General features: G+C 45.3%; 1 protein-coding gene across 5 annotated transcripts; it reads right to left on the bottom strand.

Moving 5' to 3' along the window:
• Positions 1 to 137: 137 nt before the first annotated feature.
• LOC102740166 (serpin B6-like) lies at positions 138 to 20,130 on the bottom strand. Of its 5 annotated transcripts, none has more exons than XM_081827770.1 (5): positions 19,546 to 19,677; positions 6,796 to 6,970; positions 5,692 to 5,838; positions 2,773 to 2,890; positions 138 to 1,648 (listed from the first exon to the last, which is right to left on the bottom strand). In XM_081827770.1, exons 1-5 carry the CDS (start codon positions 19,656 to 19,658, stop codon positions 1,488 to 1,490), a joined length of 714 nt encoding a protein of 237 aa, XP_081683896.1. In that variant the 5' UTR covers positions 19,659 to 19,677; the 3' UTR covers positions 138 to 1,487. The 5 variants fall into 5 exon arrangements, with proteins under 5 accessions (XP_081683896.1, XP_081683900.1, XP_081683899.1 ...); XM_081827774.1 differs by having other exon boundaries at positions 140 to 1,648; positions 19,670 to 19,692; XM_081827773.1 differs by lacking the exon at positions 19,546 to 19,677 and adding an exon at positions 19,519 to 19,542 and having other exon boundaries at positions 140 to 1,648.
• Between the last annotated feature and the right edge of the window lie 1,317 nt (positions 20,131 to 21,447).

The following is a 21,447-nucleotide window of genomic DNA, read 5'->3' as shown; positions in this document are numbered from 1 at the left end:
GTGGGTATTGAGGAGGGCACATTCTGCATGGAGCACTGGGTGTTATGCACAAACAATGAATCATGGAATACTTCATCTAAAACTAATGATGTAATGTATGGGGATTAACATAAGAATAAAAAAAAAAAAAAAAAAAAAACCTAGTGTGCTCCTTTTGCCTTTCTCTACTGGAGAGATTAGGAAGCAAGCTGGAAGTCCTCACCTCCCTGCAGCCAGCAGAGGCCATACAACATAATCGGGCCCATGAGACACAGAAGAGAGGCTTCTCTTTCTAAGATGTCAGAACCCTGAAGGAGAGCGCTTTTGCTCTCACCCTTCATCCTCTCCCTCCCTCCCGCCTGGATGGCTCATGCCTTGACCCTGATAGGATGAAGAGAACAAAGGCTGCCTGCTAAGCATGGCTGAGCAACAAGACAGGGAGCTGGTCCCCAGCTGGTCCCCATACACTCTTGGCCCACCTGCAGGCCTCTGCTAGGGGAGATGAACTTCCCATGAATCAAGTCCCAATATACATCTTAGAGAAATCATTTCCCTGGGTGAAAATAGGGCAGTTCATTTCAGAATAAAGCTCAAAGGAAAATATATTTCTTGAGAAACTGAAAGTTCAGGCTCATGTCTGCTTAGAAGATCTAACTCATGGTCAGTGATCAAGAATAGGCTGTAACTGATCTATTCTGTCTACTTAGATATATATGCAAAAATCTCTATAATTAGAGATTAGTAAAAAAGAAAGAATGTCCTAGATTCAGTGACAGAAAAGATATAAGGCCACCAGCAAATAACATCTTCAAAGCTGGAGATAGCTCAACTTACTGTCTATCCTTATCTACATGTCCTTTTGTTTGCTTATTTTTTAAACAAAAATTAGAGTTTGTTCTCCTTATTATCAAAAGAAGACTGCAGATCAGTCATTTGTTCAGTATTCATTGAGCACCAACTACATGCCAGGCACTGGTGAGAGCCATCTGCCCTCAGATGGCCTTGGGCATTCAACCACCGCAATGCTGCCCTGAGGACCAGCCGGGGTCACTGCGGCTGCTGAGAGGAGGGATACAGAAATCCCCACCAGGGAAGATGGTCAAGGAAGGCTTCCAGATGCTGCTGGAAAGGAAGGGGTATACAGGTACTGATGGGAATGAAGATAGAGAAATGGGAATACATGGGTAGGATCTGGGTCTACAAAGAGCCTCATACACCATATTTGGAGTTCAAACTTTATCTCAAAAGTTCTAGAAAGCCGAGAAAGACCTTAAGCCTGACAAGTGACATGGGATTTATGATTGTAGACCGAACACCTGGCAACAGTAGCCTATGAGTATGTAGCTACCTTTGATGACACAGCAAAGGAGAAGGGCAAGGCACACTGGGGAGACCGGCTGCCGACGGCCTGAGGCCGCACAGGGCACAAGTTAGCTTGTGAGGTGAGCTTTCTTGCATGTTTTAAAAACCAGTGTGAACACAGGGACTTGTTCCAAGAGTCTCCTTTGTTATTCCAAAATATTCACCTTGCTGACTTTAAATGGTCTTTCCATGGTCTGCGTTTTGTTAAACTGATTATCCCAGTTTCCTTTGAAATAGATGGCATTCACGAGAATCAGATTCATCATTGGATCAACTGAACCTGGAGATAGCAACTCTGTAATTTTACCTGAAAAGAAGAAATAAAGAATCAGTGAACTAAAGGAATTGCAAGATGGTTAGAGAAAGACAAATACCATGTGATCTCACTCACGTGTGGAATTTAAGAAACAAAACAAACGAGCAAGGGGGAAAAAAGAGAGGGAGAGACAAACCAAGAAAGAGACACTTATGGATAGAGAACAAACTGACCATTACCAAAGGGGACCTGGGCGGGGGAGGGGTTGAAACAGGTGAGGGGGATTAAGAGGGCATTTAACTTGATGAGAGCTGAGGAATGTACAGAAGTGCTGAATCACTATATTGTAGACCTGAAACTAATCTTACACTGTACATTAACTACCTGGAATTTAAATTAAAAAAAAAAAGTTTCATTTGAGCTGCACACTCTGCTACATTAAACTGAATGCCAATCCTGCTCTTAAAAAAAAAAAAAAAAGTTTCCTGATGCATGCATCAGGGACAATATTTAAATTGGTCAATCTCCTTGTGAAATACACAGATAAAAGGAGTTTACTGTCCCCCAAATATAACCACGTAAGGGGATTCTGGTCCTTAAAACAACAGCAACAACAAAAACTTAAAAAGCCCTGGTAAGAAAAATACCATCGCTTGAACAAAACATAAAATGGACAAAGTAGTACGTGCGGAATGAATGCACAAATGAGACAGAAAGGAACACTTGGCACCTATGACCAAAGACAGGCACGTAAGGGACTGTCGGAAAGGTGAGCGGCGGTGTGCGCGTCCAGGAGAGTCGCAGTGAAGGGCCGCGGAGGAGGAGGGCTTGAGCAAGTGTGCTAGTAATGTGTGGCAGTCTGTACAGCATGAAGCCTGGATCTTTTTCTTTACAGTATTTGTGAAAAGAAGGACTATATTAACAACAATGACAACCATATGGATTGTTCTAGAAGACGTGTACTGAATATTCAGACATCACAGATGCATTGATGAGAACAGGGAAGGGCTAGAGAAAAGCAGTAGACACTGATCATATTTCAGAGGCAGATTTTAAAAGTTTACAGTTATTGAAAGAAAACTGTCATTCCTGTTTGCATTTTGATGGTCTTGTGAAGGAATGGATAGTAAGATCGATTAAAAGACTATTAAGAAAAAGTAACAGTGTCTTTTCACCGTCTGTCTTTTCGGCCACCCAGGTGTTGATGTGTGCCCTGGACTCTTCCGTAGCGTTATTAAAGTCGAGCTCTTCCATCTCTGCTTGGTAGAACTTACGGCAGGAGTCTTTGAAAGACTAGGAGAGACAGAGCAAGGTAATCACATGGCTGCAGGAGGAACCCACACTTACTTCGCTTACTTACCACACGCTTACTTCGTCGCGCGCAATCAGAATGTTGGCCATGTTAATGATTTACACGGGCAACATACAAGTAAGCACGAGGAATTAACTGAAAATCCATTTTTCAACTACATTTAATCTTAGCTTATAAACCAGGTAAAATAGGGGTCTGAATATCAAATAAACACCATGAATTGCTGGATTCTGTGAGGGACGAGCTGCACACCAGTGAGGCAAGTACAGAGACATGGAGACTGAGGCTAGGAGAGTGTGGTTCGGGCCAGCCACTGCGTTTGCCATGTGAGTCCCACCCACAGCAAGAGCCACAACCGCCTCCACGTTCCAGAACAATGGACTGGAAACCAGGGCCTGCTGCTCTGTACAACAGGGCAAGTGCGCGACCCCACGCCACTCCTCTTCCACTACAACTTTCTGTGATGAGGTTAGCAATGTTCGAAGTCTGTGTGGTCCCAAGCTGTGCCTCATGCAGCTCGGAACACGTGAAATGTGGCCCCGTGCCACTGAGGAGCTGAACAGTGAACTGTAATTGTAATTAGTCACACCGAAATGCAAATAGCTACATGTGTCTCGTGGCTACCGCACTGGAGGGCTCCATTTTGGAGGGTGAGCAACTCTCAAAAAAAGTTTAAACTATATCTTGTTAATACAGTCTTTTAAATGATGATGACATTCATGAACACGTACATCATGCCCCATAAAAGCAGGAAACCTGACAGAAAGTAAATGGACTGATATAACTCATTTGTGGCCAGTGTACTACAGAATGGTTTCCCGGGGCGACAGGGTGGCTCAGTCGGTTGAGCATCCATCCGACTCTTGATTTCTGCTCGGGTCATGATTTTGGAGTCGTGAGATCGAGCCCCATGTCGGGCTCTGCGCTCAGCGTGGAGTCTGCTTGTGATTCTCTCTCTCTCTCTGTCCCCAATAAATATATAAAAAAAAAAAAAAAAAAAGGAATGTTTTCCCAATCTTTCTTCCGAACAGCTTACGGCTAAATATTTCACCCCCCTTTGCAGGCCTGGTTTTCTATTACAGGATTTCACGTTTCTCCCTCAAGACAGCATGACAGAGGTAACGTGGCGCAGTAGCTACCAACGCTGGTCCTGCAACTTATTAGCTGTGTGACCTTAAAAAATCACTTTGTTTCTCTAAGCTTCCTTGTCTTTCCCTGTGAATGAGGATACGGCATTCGTCTGAGGGCTTATAAAAAGATGACAATTGCCTAAGACTGATAAAATAAGACAGGTTGTAAAAAAATCACAGTGTGGTGAACAAATCTTGCCAATATTTGACCTCACGCTTGACTACATTTACTTTACTCCAATTACCTTAAAACAATTTGAGTCTGAAACAAGTTTAAACATAATGAAAAAAAAATCGTATCACAGAATAAGACTGTTGGCCTGAATATAGAGAGAACTCAAAAAACAGTAAGAAATATATAGCCTAATAAAAAGCGTGCAAAGAAAATTCTCAGAAAAGATACTTATTCAATAAACATAAGGAAAGTTGTTCAATCTCATTAATCATCAAAATTTAAGAGGTTAACCACATGAGGTGTTGATGATGGTGAGTGGAAATGAGCACTCTGCCAATACTCTGGAGAGAATGTAAATGACCACAGCACTTTGGACAATCTGGCAATATTTGCTGTAACTTCAAAGCTTCACTCTCTTCCTCCCTTCTACGAATCCATCTTGGAGTAACACACGCCCCGAGGCACAGGATCACATATAGTAATAATGTTCACTGTCTAAATGATGTGTACGATGTATGTTTCAGTACATCCATACTAAAGAATAGCAGATAACAGTGAAACAGAGGTAGATGCCCAAGATGCAAGACTTTCAGACACAGCGTTGGGTGAAAAGAAACAAGTTATGAAATAATATTATGGTATAATGACGTTAGGTAGAGAAAACCCCCACCAAACAGATTTCTCCATGTGTGGGAGATACACCTCAAATCTATAAAAGCTCTTATATTGGGAGGGGAGTGATGAGGTGTGGAAGGGGTTGTGAGGGCTCTTGCTTTGTCTTCCTTACCTGCATTTTTATCTAACAAGAACATACTCATTGTATAACAAGAATGTGTTCACATATTACTTGACTAGTTTTTGAAAAAAAAAAAAAAGCCTGAAAGCACTATAAATAAAGAGAACCAGTATAATTAGATAGATAACTTTGTAAAAATTCTGCACTGGAAAAAAACGATAAAAATATTTACAAGTGTAAAAAGCTGACTGAGTCACAATGCACAAAAAATTATCAATATGTGGAAAACAATGATTAGAAATATTCATTTTGATCACTTCTTTGTTTCAGCCAATTTACCTTTTTTTTTTTTAAAGATTTTATTTTTAAGTAATCTCTGCACCCAACGTGGGGCTCGAACTCACAACCCTGAGATCAAGAGTCACATGCTCTTCTGATGAGCCAGCCAGGCGCCCCTTGGCCAATTCACCTTGAATTGTGTTTGCTCCATGTTAATTCTTTTATAATTATGTCATTTAAGCTTCACAAAAATCTGGATGGTATCTGTGATAAGCCTCATTTTACAGATAAAACTGAAGCAGGGTTCAAGGGAATGCATGAAGTTAGTGAATGGAAAGCCAAGTTCCTGCCCACCGGAATGAATTCATAACCTCCAGGCTTTCTGCTATTACCTCATGACCCCTCCTCCCCACCCCCTTGGCATCTTTACTTCCTTGGTCAAAAACAGTGAGTATGACTTACTGAGAGAAATTCATAAGACTTGTCTCCAAAGAGCCTGTTGGCGGTTCTAAGCAAGTACGCAGCATCGGTCCTATTGACTTCCATGAGAAGTGACTGGAACCCTTGGTGGACATCGCCTCCTCCACCGCTTTTACTTAAAGAAAGTGTCTGAAATCCAAAACAGAATACAAACACATAACATCAGTGTGCCCGGGCTTCGGGAAATGGATACAACACTAAACTCAGCCTAAGAACTGTACAGATCGGGCGTAAGAGAAGACTGGTCCAATGGAAGACAAAAGGCACTTCCTGGGGGGGGGGGTAGGGGCAGAGCGGTGCCCCTCTGCAAGCCACGCTCTGTGGGCTCACTACTTGAGTCTGTCTGCAAATAAGGCTGCCAACCAGGCCTCCCATCTCCGCAAACACAGGCCACTCCTGAAACAGAAAGGGCTTGATAAACCTTTGTGCATTTAAGCTGGTCCTCTTGGAAGCTGCGTGCCAACCCATAAGGAAGCCCAGGCTACCCTGCCAACGAGACACGCGGAGGAGGCCCGAGACCCCACACTAGTGACCCGGCTGGGGCCAAGTGGAGCAGAAGCATCTCCCGACACAGCCAGAGTCAGGTCCCAGTAAACTGGCATCTTACACTGCGAAGTTTAGGGTACTGGTTAGTCAACAGCAAACAACTGAAATGCCACTGAAAACATTAGGGGCTGACCAGTGCCATTCTAAGAAGGTTTTACACTTCAGTGACAAAATTAAAATAATAATTTCTAACAACTGAAAAGCAAGTCACAACATCCAAAGAATATCACAGAACTCAGCATGGGCCCTATGACTGAATCCCTACTCACAAACTCAAACTCATGTATAAAGCAGTCGGGGCTGGTGACTTCTCTCATCCTTCTAAATGGCGCATACCACTTCCTCCCTCACAGATCCCAGGCACCACTCCAGGGTGCTCGCTCGCTTAGGGCTAACGTGTCACCCGGCAACTCTGTCCCTATCCCGCAACACCAGCAGAGGGACGTGTCAGGAGCAAATCCTGGAGGTGAAAGTGAAGACCAGCTCAACTGACAAATGAACAGCATTTACTGTTGCCCAGAAATGGCTTCGGGTACGTACCTGGGACATCTGGGCTGCTGTGTTTCCCTTTGCGCCCATGAAGACCATGGACAGGGCAGAAGAGATGCTCATGGGTGAGAAAAACACATTTTTCGAGTTGTCTTCACCCAGCTTTTTCAGAAGACTTAAGGCAAAGGTGCCATTTGCCTCCGAAAGAGTATCCATGATGGTGAGCCTGAAAGAACGGTTTTAAAATCAGTATCACATTCCAAATTAAATAAATAAACAAACAAACAAACAAATAAATAAAACAGTAAGATTGGTATCACATAAATATAGGCTTACACGTTGACTATATTTCACTCTTATTAATAGTGACCACTTTGGTTTAGTGGGCAAATAGGTACATACACAAAACTCTATTTCTTTTTGGGGCCCTCAAAATTATTTTCTGTGCTTCTAATATTAAGTGAAAAAGAAAACTGAACAATGATATTAATAATATAATCCTGTTGTGTGGGGGGAAAAGGCAGTGGGGACTGCTACGTACCCACTTACCTGGGAGCACAGAGGAAGTGTGAAAGGTTACACACCTGACAGCTTACCCAAGTTACTGCCTGGGGGTTGGATTGGGAAAGGAGTTATTACAGGCTTTTGCTTCCAGTTCTTATTGTTTGGTGTGTTGTGTGGGTTTGTATGTATCATTTAATCATTTAAAAATCATTCAAAATAATCAATCCAACTACAAGGTTACACAAAAAAAGATGGTTGAATGTTTTTATAATGTGGGAGGACTCCATTTTAAGATAACCTGAAGCCTAAAGATAAAAGACAAATCGAACCACATGGAAAGATGTATGAAAGCCTTAAAAACAAGGACTTTTGACCTTCAATTCTCCTTCTATGAAACCTCTGCTTGTGTCGAGGCCCAAATCTATGGCCATGTTCCCCAGACCCCCTGCTGCCCCAGGCCCAGGCCTTCTTGCCCCTTGTTCTGGACGACGAGGGCCTGTGGCAGCAGGTCCGTGCCCATGGCCACCCCTGCATACAGGCCTCAGGGGCCAGGGGTCAGACTGCACACGTCGGGCATGGAGGGCATGTGGCCATGACCCCGGTGGCCCAGGCAGGGTCCAGAACAGGAATACTTGTGGGCAGTCTGGGATGCGGTGGGTATGATCTTTAGAAAGACCTGTTATCGACTCCCCATTTTATGACGGGGGATCTGAAGGTCACAGAGGTGAAGTGATAAATCCAAGCTAAGGAACTGAATAGCTAAGGCTGAACTCAGGGCCAACACCCTGTCTTTGCACTGCAGCTTTGGATGTCCCTACTTCAGGAAGGACAGAGGAGCAGGCGAGAAGGCAAGACGCAGCCAAGGGCCCCTCCGTCAGATAGCTGCAGACGCAGCAGTATGCCGGGGAGGAGCAGACTCTGGGGGAAGCAGCACCTGCCTATTCTGGTATCTTTACAAATATTTACCAGACTCCCATTTCCCCAGTCAGAGATTGGGGAAATGACTCATCTGAGCTGTGGGTGGGAACCGACAGAACAAGGAAAGGAAGACAAGAGACTAGATATTTTGTGGAGTAGAAGGGACAGGGAAGGACAAATCTAATTGAAAGACCCAGTGAAGAGAATGAGGAGTTAACCCATTCTTCACCAAGCATGCCTTTCCGTTTATAACTGTGGTCCGCTGAATACGGGCAGCAAAGATGCCCCCATCCCAACCCTTGGAACATGCGAGTGTTCCCTTATATAGCAAAGGAGACCTTGTAGATGTTATTAAAGGAAGGATCTCCATATGGGGAGATCATCGTGGATTATTCAAGTGGACCCTAAATGTCATCACGTGTATCCTAATGAGGGGTGGGCAGAGGGGGATGCGACCAATGAGGAAAGCAATGTGGGGACAGAAGGAAAGCGCTGCCCTGTGCCTTGAAAACTGGAGGAATAGGAGACAAGCAAGGGATGGGAGAGCCGCAAGTCTAGAAGCTGGAAAGGGCGCAGGACAGACGCTCCTCTCGAGCCTCTGGAGGGAGCAAGTCCCTGCCAACACCCCAGTGTCGCTCAATGAAACCTGCCAGCCTTCTGGCCTCCAGAAGCATGAGAAAGTAAATATGCTGAGTTTGTGTTGGGTTATAAGAGCTGCAGAAAACTAATACTATAACGAATAAGCCTGATAAATTTTATTTACTGTCCTTGTTAAAACATTTTGTTTTCAAACTCTTCTTTATTCATTATAGAGAAAAGTTGGGGCACTGGTTTGCTCAGACTTTCCATACATACCTTAAATTTCCAATTTCTGATGAAAGGACAATAGGACATACACATTACTAAAATTCTCCTGAATACAACTGATTGTATGATGATACAGAAATAACTTCAGGATTTTGCAGGGCTTTGGGAACATCAACATAAACAAAAGTAGGGCCCCTGGGTGGCTCAGTTGGTTAGGCATCTGCCTTTGGCTCAGGTCATGATCCCAGGGTCCTGGGATCAAGCCCTGCATTGGGCTCCCTACTCAGCGGGAAGCCCGCTTCTCCCTCTCCCACTCCCCCTCCTTGTGTTCCCTCTCTCGCTGTCTCTCTCTCTGTCAAAATAAATGGGGGACGCCTGGGTGGCTCAGTTGGTTAAACATCTACCTTCAGCTCAGGTCATGATCCCAGGGTCCTGGGATTGAGTCCTGCATGGGGCTCCCTGCTCAGAGGGGAGTCTGCTTCTCTCTCTCCCTCTGCCCCTGCCCCCTGTTCATGTTTGCTCTCTCTCTCTCAAAATAAAATAAAATCTTTACCAAAAAAAACATAAACAAAAGTAGCCATTATACAAAACTGATGTGAAGTTATACTGTTTATTTGGATTTTATATTAGCAAATGCTCCCTGCTTACCAATTTTAAACGAAACAACTGTTAAAACAGGTTTAAGAATGAAGAACTAGGTAAGAGGAGGTACCACAGGACAAGAAGCACAGTCCCAAGCATTCCTGATACAATCAAATGTTAGGACTCAGGTGTCTGTGGGTCCCCCGCCACACTAATCTTCCTTTTGCCTGGGGACAGGGGCACCTCTGACTTTGCCCCGAAGATTGCTCAGCCCCCACTGACAGGCTACACAGCCCCTCAGCGAATCGAGAAAGCTGAAAGATTTAAAAGTATATTTTTTAAAAAAAGAAAGTTGAAAGACCAGTAGTTCCTCAACATAAAACAGCTCCAGTCTTCTTGTTTTAAATACTGGCCCTGGGAAGAACAAGCCAGGACATTCAGAGGAAAAGGCACGAGTCAGGAGGGAGATGAGGTTTACAATCCCAGCTCATGGACTCTAAATATGTTCTTGATTTCTGCTCCCTGTATGAGGAAGAGGACGTGCCAGATAATCTGTGTTCCCTTCCATCGTCAACGCCTACTAATTGTCAACTAAGTGTGGCTCACTCTTCAAAGCCCACAGTGAAGTCTAATAGCTTCCAGTTCTCAGCTGCAAATGACTGATAGCCACCAAAGATAAAATTCCACCCACATCCTATAAGAATAGCTAAATAAAAAAGAAACATGAAATCAATGATGCCTCATAGGTTTATCCCAGATATGCAGGATAGTCTTATAGCAGAAAATATGTCAATCATGAAATAACTAAATAGCCCACTCATAATAAACGTCCTTGAAACAAATAGGAAATGACACTTCCTATACTTCCTTAATGTGATGATCACTGATGATAAAATATTAGAAACAGTTCCTTTGTTCCCCAAACAGGAACTATAACTAACAACTAGATTAAAAAGCTTTAACTTCAGAAAGATTAATAAATATCCTTTTTTGAGTATGTACTACACACTGGGACCTACGTTAGCACTTTTCCTAAAAGACTCTTACAACTCTATAAAGCTGGTTGAGAATATCAGCATTTGACAAGCAAAGGAATTGCTCATATAGCTCTCTGATCTTGCCCCTGTGGTCCAAAGGCTATACGAGTAGCAGGGTGAAGGCGGGAAACCAGGTCTGGGTGGCTCTGGAGTTCATTCTCTTAATCACTACGGCATACTGACTTCCAAAAAAAAAAAAAAAAGGAGAGGTGGAGAGCAAATTAAAGATACATTTTCAAATCACAATTTTTGAAAGTTCAAAAACCATTCATTTCCAACAATGACTAAGATAGGTATTCCTTCCTATTCTGTGTAAACGATGCTATAAATTGGTATACCACTATTTCCGGAGTGTAATTTAGAATTATACAAAAAATAAAGGAAGGAAGACAAAAATGTCATGAAAACATTCTTATTGCCTGAACCAAAAATTCCACATTAATTAAAGGTAAAACTCAGAGTTACTGATGCAAATACCATGCATGGACCAACATGGCAACATAGGTCGTTCCTGTCTTCACTCCCCCTCACAAGAAGAACTAACAAGACACCAGTGAGAGAATCCTAGAACATGGGGTGAAGCTAAAGACAGGCTGCATTAGACAAGTAAGAGGAGAAGCTACCCATTGACCATACTGCCCCCTGCCCCCCAGGACAGTGCAGCACCATGTGGAGGGGTCTCCCCGGAGTCTCCAGTTTCTCCAGTGGGAAAAGAGAACCCAGGGGAGACAACCGGCCTCCCTCAGCATTTGGGTTGTTTTGCAGCAGCCCCTACTCTGATCTCGCACTACAGAGACTGCAGGGGAATCTGCAGGGCTCAACCACTGGGCATCTGTGATGGAGAAGAGGGGAGGGGCTTGCAACAACCAGCACATGAATCTTGGCAGACCAAGTTCATACCTGCAGTGTCCAGCCAGTAGTCCCATGCAGAGGCTTTGCTCATCTGTAGAACTAAGTCAGGGGTGCGCTCTGACCAGGGAACACGCTGGGGTGGAAATCTTCCTGATTGAGATCCTCAAACTAGGAGATTGCCAGCCCTAGAGCCCGGTTTGCCTGTGTCCAGGCAACATGCTGAGTCATAGCCCCACCCACTGTGGAGAGTGCTTTCCAGCCCCATCTGCCCAGAAGGCCTGATGACAACTCTGGAAGCTGTGTTGCCCAGTGGTGCTCGAGCTGAGAGGCGGGCAGGGAGAGCTGACTGTCCCCACAGCAAAACCAGTACCAGGTATGGAGGCAGAGGGATTAATTCACAGAGGGCTGAGGGTAGCCCCAGGACTCTCCCAACCAGACAGCCTGTTTGGGAAATGGAGAGTAGCTTGGAGCAGCCTTCCCTTTCCCACCTGGGCAAGGTAGCTAAACCATAGCCCGACCTGCTGTGGAGAGGGTCTTCCGGCCCCATCTGAACAGAAGGCCTGGAGACAACCCCTGGGAGCTGTGCAGCCCGGTGGTGTTGAACCAAGAGAAGGACAGACAGAGCTGAGAATTTACAGAGAAAAGCCAGTGGTCCTGTTCAGCAGGGAACGTGGGGTGTGGATCAGTTTGAGTTAAGACAACAAAGAGTTCTACCATCTCTAGAGCTGCTTCTCCCACTGCACTGGAACAGGGAATCTAATTCATAGACCCACTCATTGCTGAATACAGCCTTCAGCCCGTCCACACAGGGAACCTAACCAGAGCCCATGAGAAGCTCTGTAGCCCATTCAACATCCCTATGTCCAGTGGCACTTGAACAGAGAGTACAGCCCATGGCTTCCCCCATCTGCAGAGTGAAACTGGTCGCCTCACCTAATCAGGGAATTTAGTGCACACTCTGGCTTGATTCAGATCCCCAAAGCTATATGGGCCCAGGGTCCTATCCTGCTGCCCTGCCAGGGCAGGAAAGCTAATTCAGAGCCCCAGCTGCTACTGAGTATAGTACCCAGTCCTGACCCTCTAGTAAGCCAGACCAGAAAATCCAAGCAACTGCTGAGCCCATCCGATAACCTCACAGTAGTCCTACCCAACCATTCTCAGCCAGTGGCACAACCCACCATCTCCACCTTCAGAGCTCGAACAGTTGCCTAACCTCAAAATTGACCATAGTAACAGGCCCCACCTGCCCAAAAACATTAGAGGCAGATGTATCCAGAAACCCACCTGTGCGGATGGGTGAAGAACTCTCTCTGCCAACACAAATCTGTAAAGTCTAGAAGAGGAACCCCATTAGTCAAATGCATAGATACCAACGTAAGGAATCAAGGATCCTGAAAAATCAGGTAAGTAGGAGACCACCAAAGGAAACTAATAAAGCTCCAATAACAGACCTAGAAGAAATGGAGATTTATGAACTGTCAGAAAACGAATTCAGAATAATCCTCTTAAGGTAGCTAAGGTAAACTAAAAGAAAGTACAGACATACAACTAAACAAAATTAGGAAAACAATGCGGATCGAAATGAGAAGTCTGACAAGGAAATAACAACCATCAAAAAAATCCCAAAAAACTGGGCGCCTGGGTGGCTCAGTTGGTTGGGCGACTGCCTTCGGCTCAGGTCATGATCCTGGAGTCCCGGGATCGAGTCCCGCATGGGGCTCCCCCTGCTCGGCGGGGAGTCTGCTTCTCCCTCTGACCCTCCTCCCTCTCATGCTCTCTGTCTCTCATTCTCTCTGTCTCAAATAAACAAATAAAATCGTTAAAAAAAAAAAAAATCCCAAAAAACTGAAATCCTAGAGTTGAAAGTACAATAACTGAACCAAAGAATTCAAAAGTTTCAAAAATACACTTGATCATGCAGACAAAAGAATCAGTGATCTGGAAGACACTGGAAATTATTCAGTTAGAGAAACAAAATGAAAAACAAATGAAAAACAGCGAATAAAGTCCATGGGAATTATAAGACACAATGAAAAGAAACAATATTTGCACTATGAGAATTCCAGAGGGAGAAGTGAAAGAGAAACGGACAGAGAGTTTATTTAAAGCAACAATGGCTGGAAACTTCCAAAACCTGAGGAGAGAAATGGATGTCTGCATCCACGAGGCCCAAAGGACCCCAAACAGGTTGAACATGAATAGGGCTACACCAAGACACATCATAATTAAATTGTCAAAAGACAAAGAAAGAATTTTAAGAGCAGCAAGAGAAAAGAGAGAAGTTATATACTTGCGGGAACCCCAGTAAGACTATAAACAGATTTCTCAACAAAAACTTTTCAGGCCAGGAGAGAATGGGATGACATTAAAAATACTGAAAAAAACAAAAAACAAAAAACCCAAAACCAAAACCAAAACCCAAAACCAAAAACTGTCAACTAAGAATTCTATGTTCCCTCAGAAACAAAGAAGGGATAAAGACTTTCCCACACAAACAAAAGCTGAGCGATCTCATTACCACCAGACCTGCCTTACAAGAAATGCTAAAACTCTTCCAGTGGGAGTAAAAGAACACTAACATAAAAACACAAAAAGGTAGAATAAATCTCACTGGTAATGGTAAATATGTAGTCATAGCTTCTGCCACATGGTCACAGTGGTACATAACTCACTTACAACCCTAGTTTAAAAGTTAAAAACAAAACAATACAAAGATTAATGTAGCAAAAAAATCCATAAATATAATAATCTGTTATTAATTACTCAACCTAAAAAATATGTTAGTTGAAACAGCAATTATCTATAATGTGAGAGGGAGAAGAAGTAAAAGTGTAAAGTATATGAATTCTATTGAAGTTATTATCAGTTTAAAATAGGGTTCATAGGGGCACCTGGGTGGCTCAGTCAGTTCAGTGTCTGCCTTAGGCTCAGGTCATGATCCCAGAGTCCTGGGATCGGATCGAGCCCCACATTGGGGTCCCCACCGAGTCTGCTTCTCTGCCCCTCCCCTGGTTCGTGCGCAATCTCTCTCTCTCCCTCTCTTTCACTCTCTTTCTCTCTCAAGTAAATAAATAAAATCTTTAAAAAAATTTTTTTTAAACCAAACCTTAGTAATCATTTAGACTTTTATAAACCTTATAAATCAAGACTTACAAGTCCAGTAAGCTAGGATCACCTAAGACTTTCGAACAGGTTTAAGAACACACAAAGCATTACAGTGGTTACAAAAATCATTTCTACACCTGTGCTTAAGTCTAGCACGAAGGTATTAACACCATGGATTTAACGTATTTTATCTTTGTTATATCTTATACATTTCCTAAGGTGACAGTAATGCTCATTTTAATGGTTCTCTGGGGCTCAATCAATCTTAAGGGACCAGCCTCTCCCCACACAAGGAGCCTTGTTCTTGGTCACTGTGAGGTCCCAGCAGCTCCTTGGGAGCTCGGCACTCACTCTTTGGTAGACAAGTACATTCCAGTATGTGGGGGAATTTTGAGCTTCATTTCCCCCTTTTCTGGGGTTTTACAAGGCCTAAGGCAAACACCAACTTTCAATTCCTTGTAACCCAGTGTCTTTCCTTAAAATGAGGTATTATTTGAGTTTTCCTCTATCTGGGTTGTATAACTTGGCTATAAGCTTAAATTTTAGGCCTTAGTTTGGCTTGTGTAACTACTGTGCTTGTTAGCCTAGGAACCTGGGATAACAGAACTTTTTACATTAACAATCATCACACAGCATTTCCTGAAACAATACTGAAATTTCTGTGAGCCTTTTTTTTTAAGATTTTATTTATTTATTTGACAGAGAGAGACACAGCGAGAGAGGGAACACAAGCAGGGGGAGCGGGAGAGGGAGAAGCATGCTTCCCACTGAGCAGGGAGCCTGATGTGGGGCTTGATCCCAATGTGGGGCTCGATCCCAGGACTCTGGGATCATGACCTGAGCCGAAGGCAGACGCTTAACGACTGAGCCACCCAGGCGCCCCTCTGTGAGCCTTTTTTTTTTTTTTTTAAGATTTTATTTTTATTTATTTGACAGAGAGAGACACAGCGAGAGAGGGAACACAAGCAGGGGGAGTGGGAGAGGGAGAAGCAGGCTTCCCACCGAGCAGGGAGCCCAATGCGGGGCTCGATCCCAGGACCCTGGGATCGTGACCTGAGCCGAAGGCAGACGCTTAACGACTGAGCCACCCAGGTGCCCCTCTGTGAGCCGTTTTAAAGAGCTCATTTTGTCTGCCTCATTTGAAGTTATTAATGGCCTCAGGGATTTTTACAAACAATGCATTAGCTGATCTCAGTTTTCTTCTTGGTGCTCAAACTGCCCTAACTGGACTAGTGGGAGGTCTCTTTAAATTGACTCCTTTATCATGACATGTTGATCTCAAACATCATTGCTCTGGGGCAACAACCCTAGTTCTTACCAACCCATTTTGATTTTTTTTTCCAGTCCAAAGACCTGAGGTATCAGCCCCTCTCCTGGTTTCTTTTGATGGAGAAACGTTGTAAAGTACAAAATCTGAATCTTCAAGGAGTATGTGAGTTTTGGTGCTGTTGTTTGGGCCACATCAGCAACAAAGCTGGAGAGATGTTTCCTTTCAGGTCCCAAATGTGCCATGATGTAAATGAGACTGCCACATAAAGTTTTTATACACTTGGCTTTTCTAAAGCATAATCACACTTAGAGGCATTCATCCGGGCTGCCACTGTACCACCCTGCTCTTTCATTATACTCATGTATTGATACCACTGTTTATCAGCCACGTTTTGGACACACCGCTCTCCCGCATGCCACACTGCTATCTTCTCTGAGAGATCTCTTTGCCAACAGTATCCTTTGTGTCGGACCCCAATGTCTTCTTACCTCATGGTTTACTCCCTTATTTTGATGAAGCAAATTGTCCAATAGTTTTTCAAAATAGAATACATATATTTTGGCTTCTTGCATGTCCAAAAGTCTTTATCGTTCCATTTAATTGACAGTTTGGCAGGGTCTGGAATGAGCTGCACAGCATTTTACCTCCAAATTTCTGACACATTGCTACATTGCTTTCCTTCAGCTCTGCTGTTGGGAAGTCTGATGACATTCTGACCCCAGTTCCATCCCTCCTTCCCCACGTCTCCATTCTTTTTTTTTTTTTTTTTTTTTATTTATTTATTTGACAGAGAGAGAGACAGTGAGAGAGGGAACACAAGCAGGGGGAGTGGGAGAGGGAGAAGCAGGCTTCCCGCCGAGCAGGGAGCCCGATGCGGGGCTCGATCCCAGGACCCTGAGATCATGACCTGAGCCGAAGGCAGTCGCTTAACCAACTGAGCCACCCAGGCGCCCCCCCACGTCTCCATTCTTAAAAAGCTCATAAAATCTTATCCTTAACCCTGATATTCTAAAATGTCACAATGTGTCCTTAGGATGGGCCCAGTTTATTTATTTTGCTGTGCACTTGGTCGGACCTTCCAATCTAGCAATTCAAATTTTCCTTCCTCTCTGGGGAAAATTTTAAGGCACTTGTTAGTTCCCTCCAGACTGACTCTGTTCTCTTTTTCTGTATCCCCGAGTAGTCAGGTCCTAGAAATCTTGGACTGGTCTCATCAGATATTACCTAAGTGCCTTCATGTCACAGCACACACAGAAGAAGGTATTTGTATGACACTTTGGGATTGGCAAGTCAGCTTACTGCAGAGGTAGAAAGCTCTACTCTGATCTTCCCTCTCATGCATTTTCCATCACAATGACATTTTTGTTCCATTTCTTGGAAGAGGTCCATGACTTTATCTTCTAATTTTTCTACTGATAATTTTCTAATTTCAGCCATTTTATTTTTAATTTCAAAGGACTTCTTGTTCTCTGCTATTCCTTCTTTACAGCCCTCTATTCCAGTTCCTTGGAGAACATCATTACAGTTTTATTGAGTTATCTTCTGCTCCCTACACCATCTCTCTTTCTCTGGAGTCCTTTTTGTTATTGTGGTTGGTGTTTGCTTTATTTTATTTAGGTCTATTTCATACATAGGCTTCTCACAAATGCCTGGCAATCCTTGGGTATCTGTCACATTTAAGAGGAAAACACACAAAACAATGTTGGCAATTGTTTATAGGGGGAGGAAGTCAGCTGGGGGCTTTGATGCAGTGTGCTCAAGGGATCAGCTGCTTTTGTTGTGGTTGTCCAGCAAATGGAGGAACCCCCTGGTCTGGCTGCTGGTGTGTTCTGGAAGCAAGCTGGGTAGGGCTAGGGAATTTCTATTGGATCTGTAATCCCTCGTTTCAACCCAGTGCCTGGCAGTCCCTGAGTTTGAGCATCAAATCCTCTTTGGGTGAAACCTGATCTCCTGTGGGTGGCTGGTAGGGGCAAGGAGGGTGGCTGCCTGGTTGCCAGGGTCAGGGACAGCAGGTGGGGTCTAATAGACCTGTCAACACATGTTCTAAAAAAACCCCATTTTGCAGCCCTGCACTTCAGCCCTCCCTTTCCAGGTACTGGAGCCTCCAACCTTGAGAATGTGGGATCCAGGAACATAAAAACTGGATATTAAGGTTTTATTAGTGAACAATTTCATATATGAGTGTGTGTGTATAAAACAAGTCTAACAAATCTATCCTTGCACCATTATTTTTCCCTGTAGTACCATCAGTAACTTTGAGCAATTAATGTTCACAATTGATTTGATTCAACCGATTGAGTATTAATTTTTTAAAGTGTCACTGTTTGTGCTTCTTGTCTTCTTGGATTAAGGATGCCTTAATTTCCTACAAAAACTAACCATTTAAAGATTGGCTTAACGTAGACCTGGGCTTCTGCTTTGTCCCTACATATGTTATCTGGTATACTGTGTGTGTTTTACTTTTCTGAACAGCATTTCTCCAGTATGTAAACAGGACATGATTCCTTCTATTTACAGGTTTACTGTGAGGATTAAATAATGTCTGGCATCCAATGGGTATTCAACAAATGGATAGAATTATACACTATTTCCTTTCTTCTGATGTCTAGGCCTGATCTCAGGTCAGCAACCTTGGAAATGTAAGATGTGTGGTCTTCCTCCAGATCTTACAGCAAACACTAAGTGCGATGTAGGGTGCTCTTAGTATAAACAGAAAAGAATGGTGATTCCATTCATTCTAATTTCACTCTACTGTTCCAAGTGGAGCGAACTATATAGTATATGCTGAATTATAAGATGCCTTGGATTGGAAATGGCCTCATATAATTTTAAATAGTTAGTTGATGTGGCCAAGTATGACTAAAATTGTACCCTTTCTCTGTGATGGCATAAAGGAAAGGCTACAATCACTCAAAAGTAGTCATGAACTACTGGGTCACACCCCTATAATACTGATAACAGCTTCATTCATGTTAACCACAGTGCACATTTCTTAACTCAGCAATACAATGCTGAAGGACCTGAATCCAAAGGTTACTTTTGCCCTCTCACCTCACCACGTCAGTCCTAAACCACACCAGGGAAGAAGCAGGCAGCCTCCGGTCGGTCATATTCCTGTCCTCGGGTACAGCTGTACAGACCCAAGGAGTATAAGTGCCAATACTGACCCAGTTCCCCCCTGGCATCTAGGTATTTATTCCTGGCGGCATGTGACTGTCCATTTCCCATACTTCTCATTTCTAAAACTGAGCTTTATAGGGAAAAAGGGGGAAAGAAAGTAACTTATGTGCCAATTTCATCTAGCGTACTAGCCCCAAGTATGATTAAAATTTCTACCATGTCCTCTTAGCCCCTTAGACACCACATCTTGGAATATTTGGCCTGCGGGGAATTTAATGAAAAAACACAGAAGTAACAAGATCTGGAATGATGCTCACAAGTATCTCTGCAGGCCTGAGTGACCTGGAAAGTGCTGCGGAATTTGCGAAGCACCCGAGCGAGCACAGGCCACACCGGTGGGCAGGAAGCCCAAGGCGCAGGGAAGCCAGAATCAGGCCGCCGTTCGCACCGACCCCTGGCCTTCTCTAGGGCCTCCAGCACCGCCCCCCACCCTCACCGGATTTCCAACGCCCGGCGCCCCGCGGGCCTAGGCCGCGGGGCGGGGCGGGTCCCCTGTAGCCGACAGACAGGCGAAGTCACCTGTGGCGAGGGACCGCGCGAGGTCACCTGTGGCCGTGGGACCCAGCGCAGCAGTTCCGCACGCTCGGCGCTGTCCCCATGCCCGCTCCCGCTTCCTCCACTGCCGGCGCGGGGCTGCGGGTCCCGGTCCAGGCGGCCATGCACAACTCACCAGATGGCGTCACTGTCCGCCAGACCGCCGGACGTCTCAAGTGAACCCGAACTCAAACGCTCACACCCCACCCCCGCCCAGCCAGGACTGCCAGGCTCACGGCCCCGCCCTCCCCACGCGCGACCCCTGCCCCGTGCGGCCTCCCCCCTCCCCGCGCGTGTGCGCGGCCACACCCCGGTGCGCGCCAGCCCCCGGCCGCCGCGCGACTATGCCCAGCCCCCCCCCACTCGCCGCGGCCGCTCCACCCTGCCTCCCGCGCTCTCCTGGCCTGGGGGCGGAGGACAGACCCCCGCGTGCGGGGCGGGTCCCGCAGCAGACACTTACCTCAGAGGGTCGGCGGCCTGCAGGGAAGGGAGCAGCTCCAGGCCTCAAATACCCGCGCGGCCGGAGGGCGGGGCGAGCCCGGGGAAGCGAGCCAGCGCACCGCCCACCCCGGGATCGCTCGGCAGCCGGGGGCGCGGAGGAGGGCGGTGGAGGGAGACGAGCGGGTGAGCGCCCGGTACTCCACTGCGCTTTGACCGCCACCCGGGAGCCAGCCGATCCGCGGGCCGCGGGAGGGACCGCGCCGCCTTTCTGGGCAGTTTCACTGAGCTCGCCCACTGGGCCACCCGGGAAGTGAATCAAAGGAAGGCCTGGCCCTCCAGAGGTCTTCAGTCAGAGGGCGGCCCAGTGCGGCCACACCAGCGCCTGACCCTGGCTTTGTAGAGACCGTGAACTATGTTCTCAGTGACCAGAAGAGTGCCAGAGTCTGGTACATGGGCATAAGTTGTACAGTGCAGGGCAGAAATTTATTTTTTATGTATTTATTTGGGGGGGGGCGTTGGCAGGGGGAGAAGGAGAGAATCTTTTTTTTTTTTTACAGTTTTTTTTTTTTTAAGATTTTATTTATTTGCGAGAGAGAGAATGAGAGACAGAGAGCATGAGAGGGAGAAGGGTCAGAGGGAGAAGCAGACTCCCTGCTGAGCAGGGAGCCTGATGTGGGACTCGATCCCGGGACTCCAGGATCATGACCTGAGCCGAAGGCAGTCGCTTAACCAACTGAGCCACCCAGGCGTCCGAGAAGGAGAGAATCTTAAGCAGGCTCCATGCTCAGCGCCCAGCCTGTCCAGGCTCCATCTCAGGACCCCTGAGATCCTGACCTGAGCGCAAATCAAGATGGGGATGCTAACCGACAGAGCCACTTAGGCGCCCAGGACAGAAATTTTAAATGAACAAATTCTACGTGATCATCTTGGGTGTTCAAAGACTCCAGTAGTCTTCCGACCCATGTGAATTAAACTCCAGGGTATTGACAAATTAAATAAATGCGTAGGAAATCCACGTTTGCCATCTTAGAGCAGCCTTGGAGAATGGAAAGGGCTCAGGTGACTGGAGGAGGGGAAAATGCTAGCCACGTTTTAAAAATGAGTTCAATTTTGGAAACCTCAAACTGTTTTGTGCTTCCTCCATCCTTACCCTAGGCCAGGAGTTCTCAACGTGGACACTATAAACATCTGAGCTGGATAATTCTTGGTTGTGCTCTGACACTGTAGAATGTTTAAGCATCCCTGGCCTCTCTACCCACTACATGGCAGCAACAAACACCGCATCCCTCTCCCAGTTGTGACTGTTTTGATTTTATTTTTGGAGTAATGAAACATAAAGGAATACCCAGAGGTATCCCTCCAACTTTATTCTCTCCATTCCTTTTCAACCCAGTTTTATTAGCTTCAAGTTTGTCTTTCCAGCTTGCCCTTTTACAAACATGTATACGTGTGTGTGTGCTTATCAAAAAGGTG

Source organism: Leptonychotes weddellii, chromosome 8, assembly GCF_054177405.1.
Source record: "Leptonychotes weddellii isolate Sample4059 chromosome 8, ASM5417740v2, whole genome shotgun sequence".
Lineage (NCBI taxonomy): Eukaryota > Metazoa > Chordata > Mammalia > Carnivora > Phocidae > Leptonychotes > Leptonychotes weddellii.
The sequence above is the reverse complement of the archived record's forward strand: the minus strand, read 5'-3'. Positions and strand labels throughout refer to the sequence as shown.

Coding starts and splice junctions, on each gene's coding strand:
- LOC102740166 (XM_081827770.1), bottom strand. CDS start 19,658: ATGGCCGCCTGGACCGGGACCCGCAGCCCCGCGCCGGCAGTGGAGGAA. Junction 6,971..19,545: donor GCTGGGTCCCACGGCCACAG/GTGACCTCGCGC, acceptor CCGTTCTTTCAG/GCTCACCATCATGGATACTC. Junction 5,839..6,795: donor CAGCAGCCCAGATGTCCCAG/GTACGTACCCGA, acceptor TTTGGATTTCAG/ACACTTTCTTTAAGTAAAAG.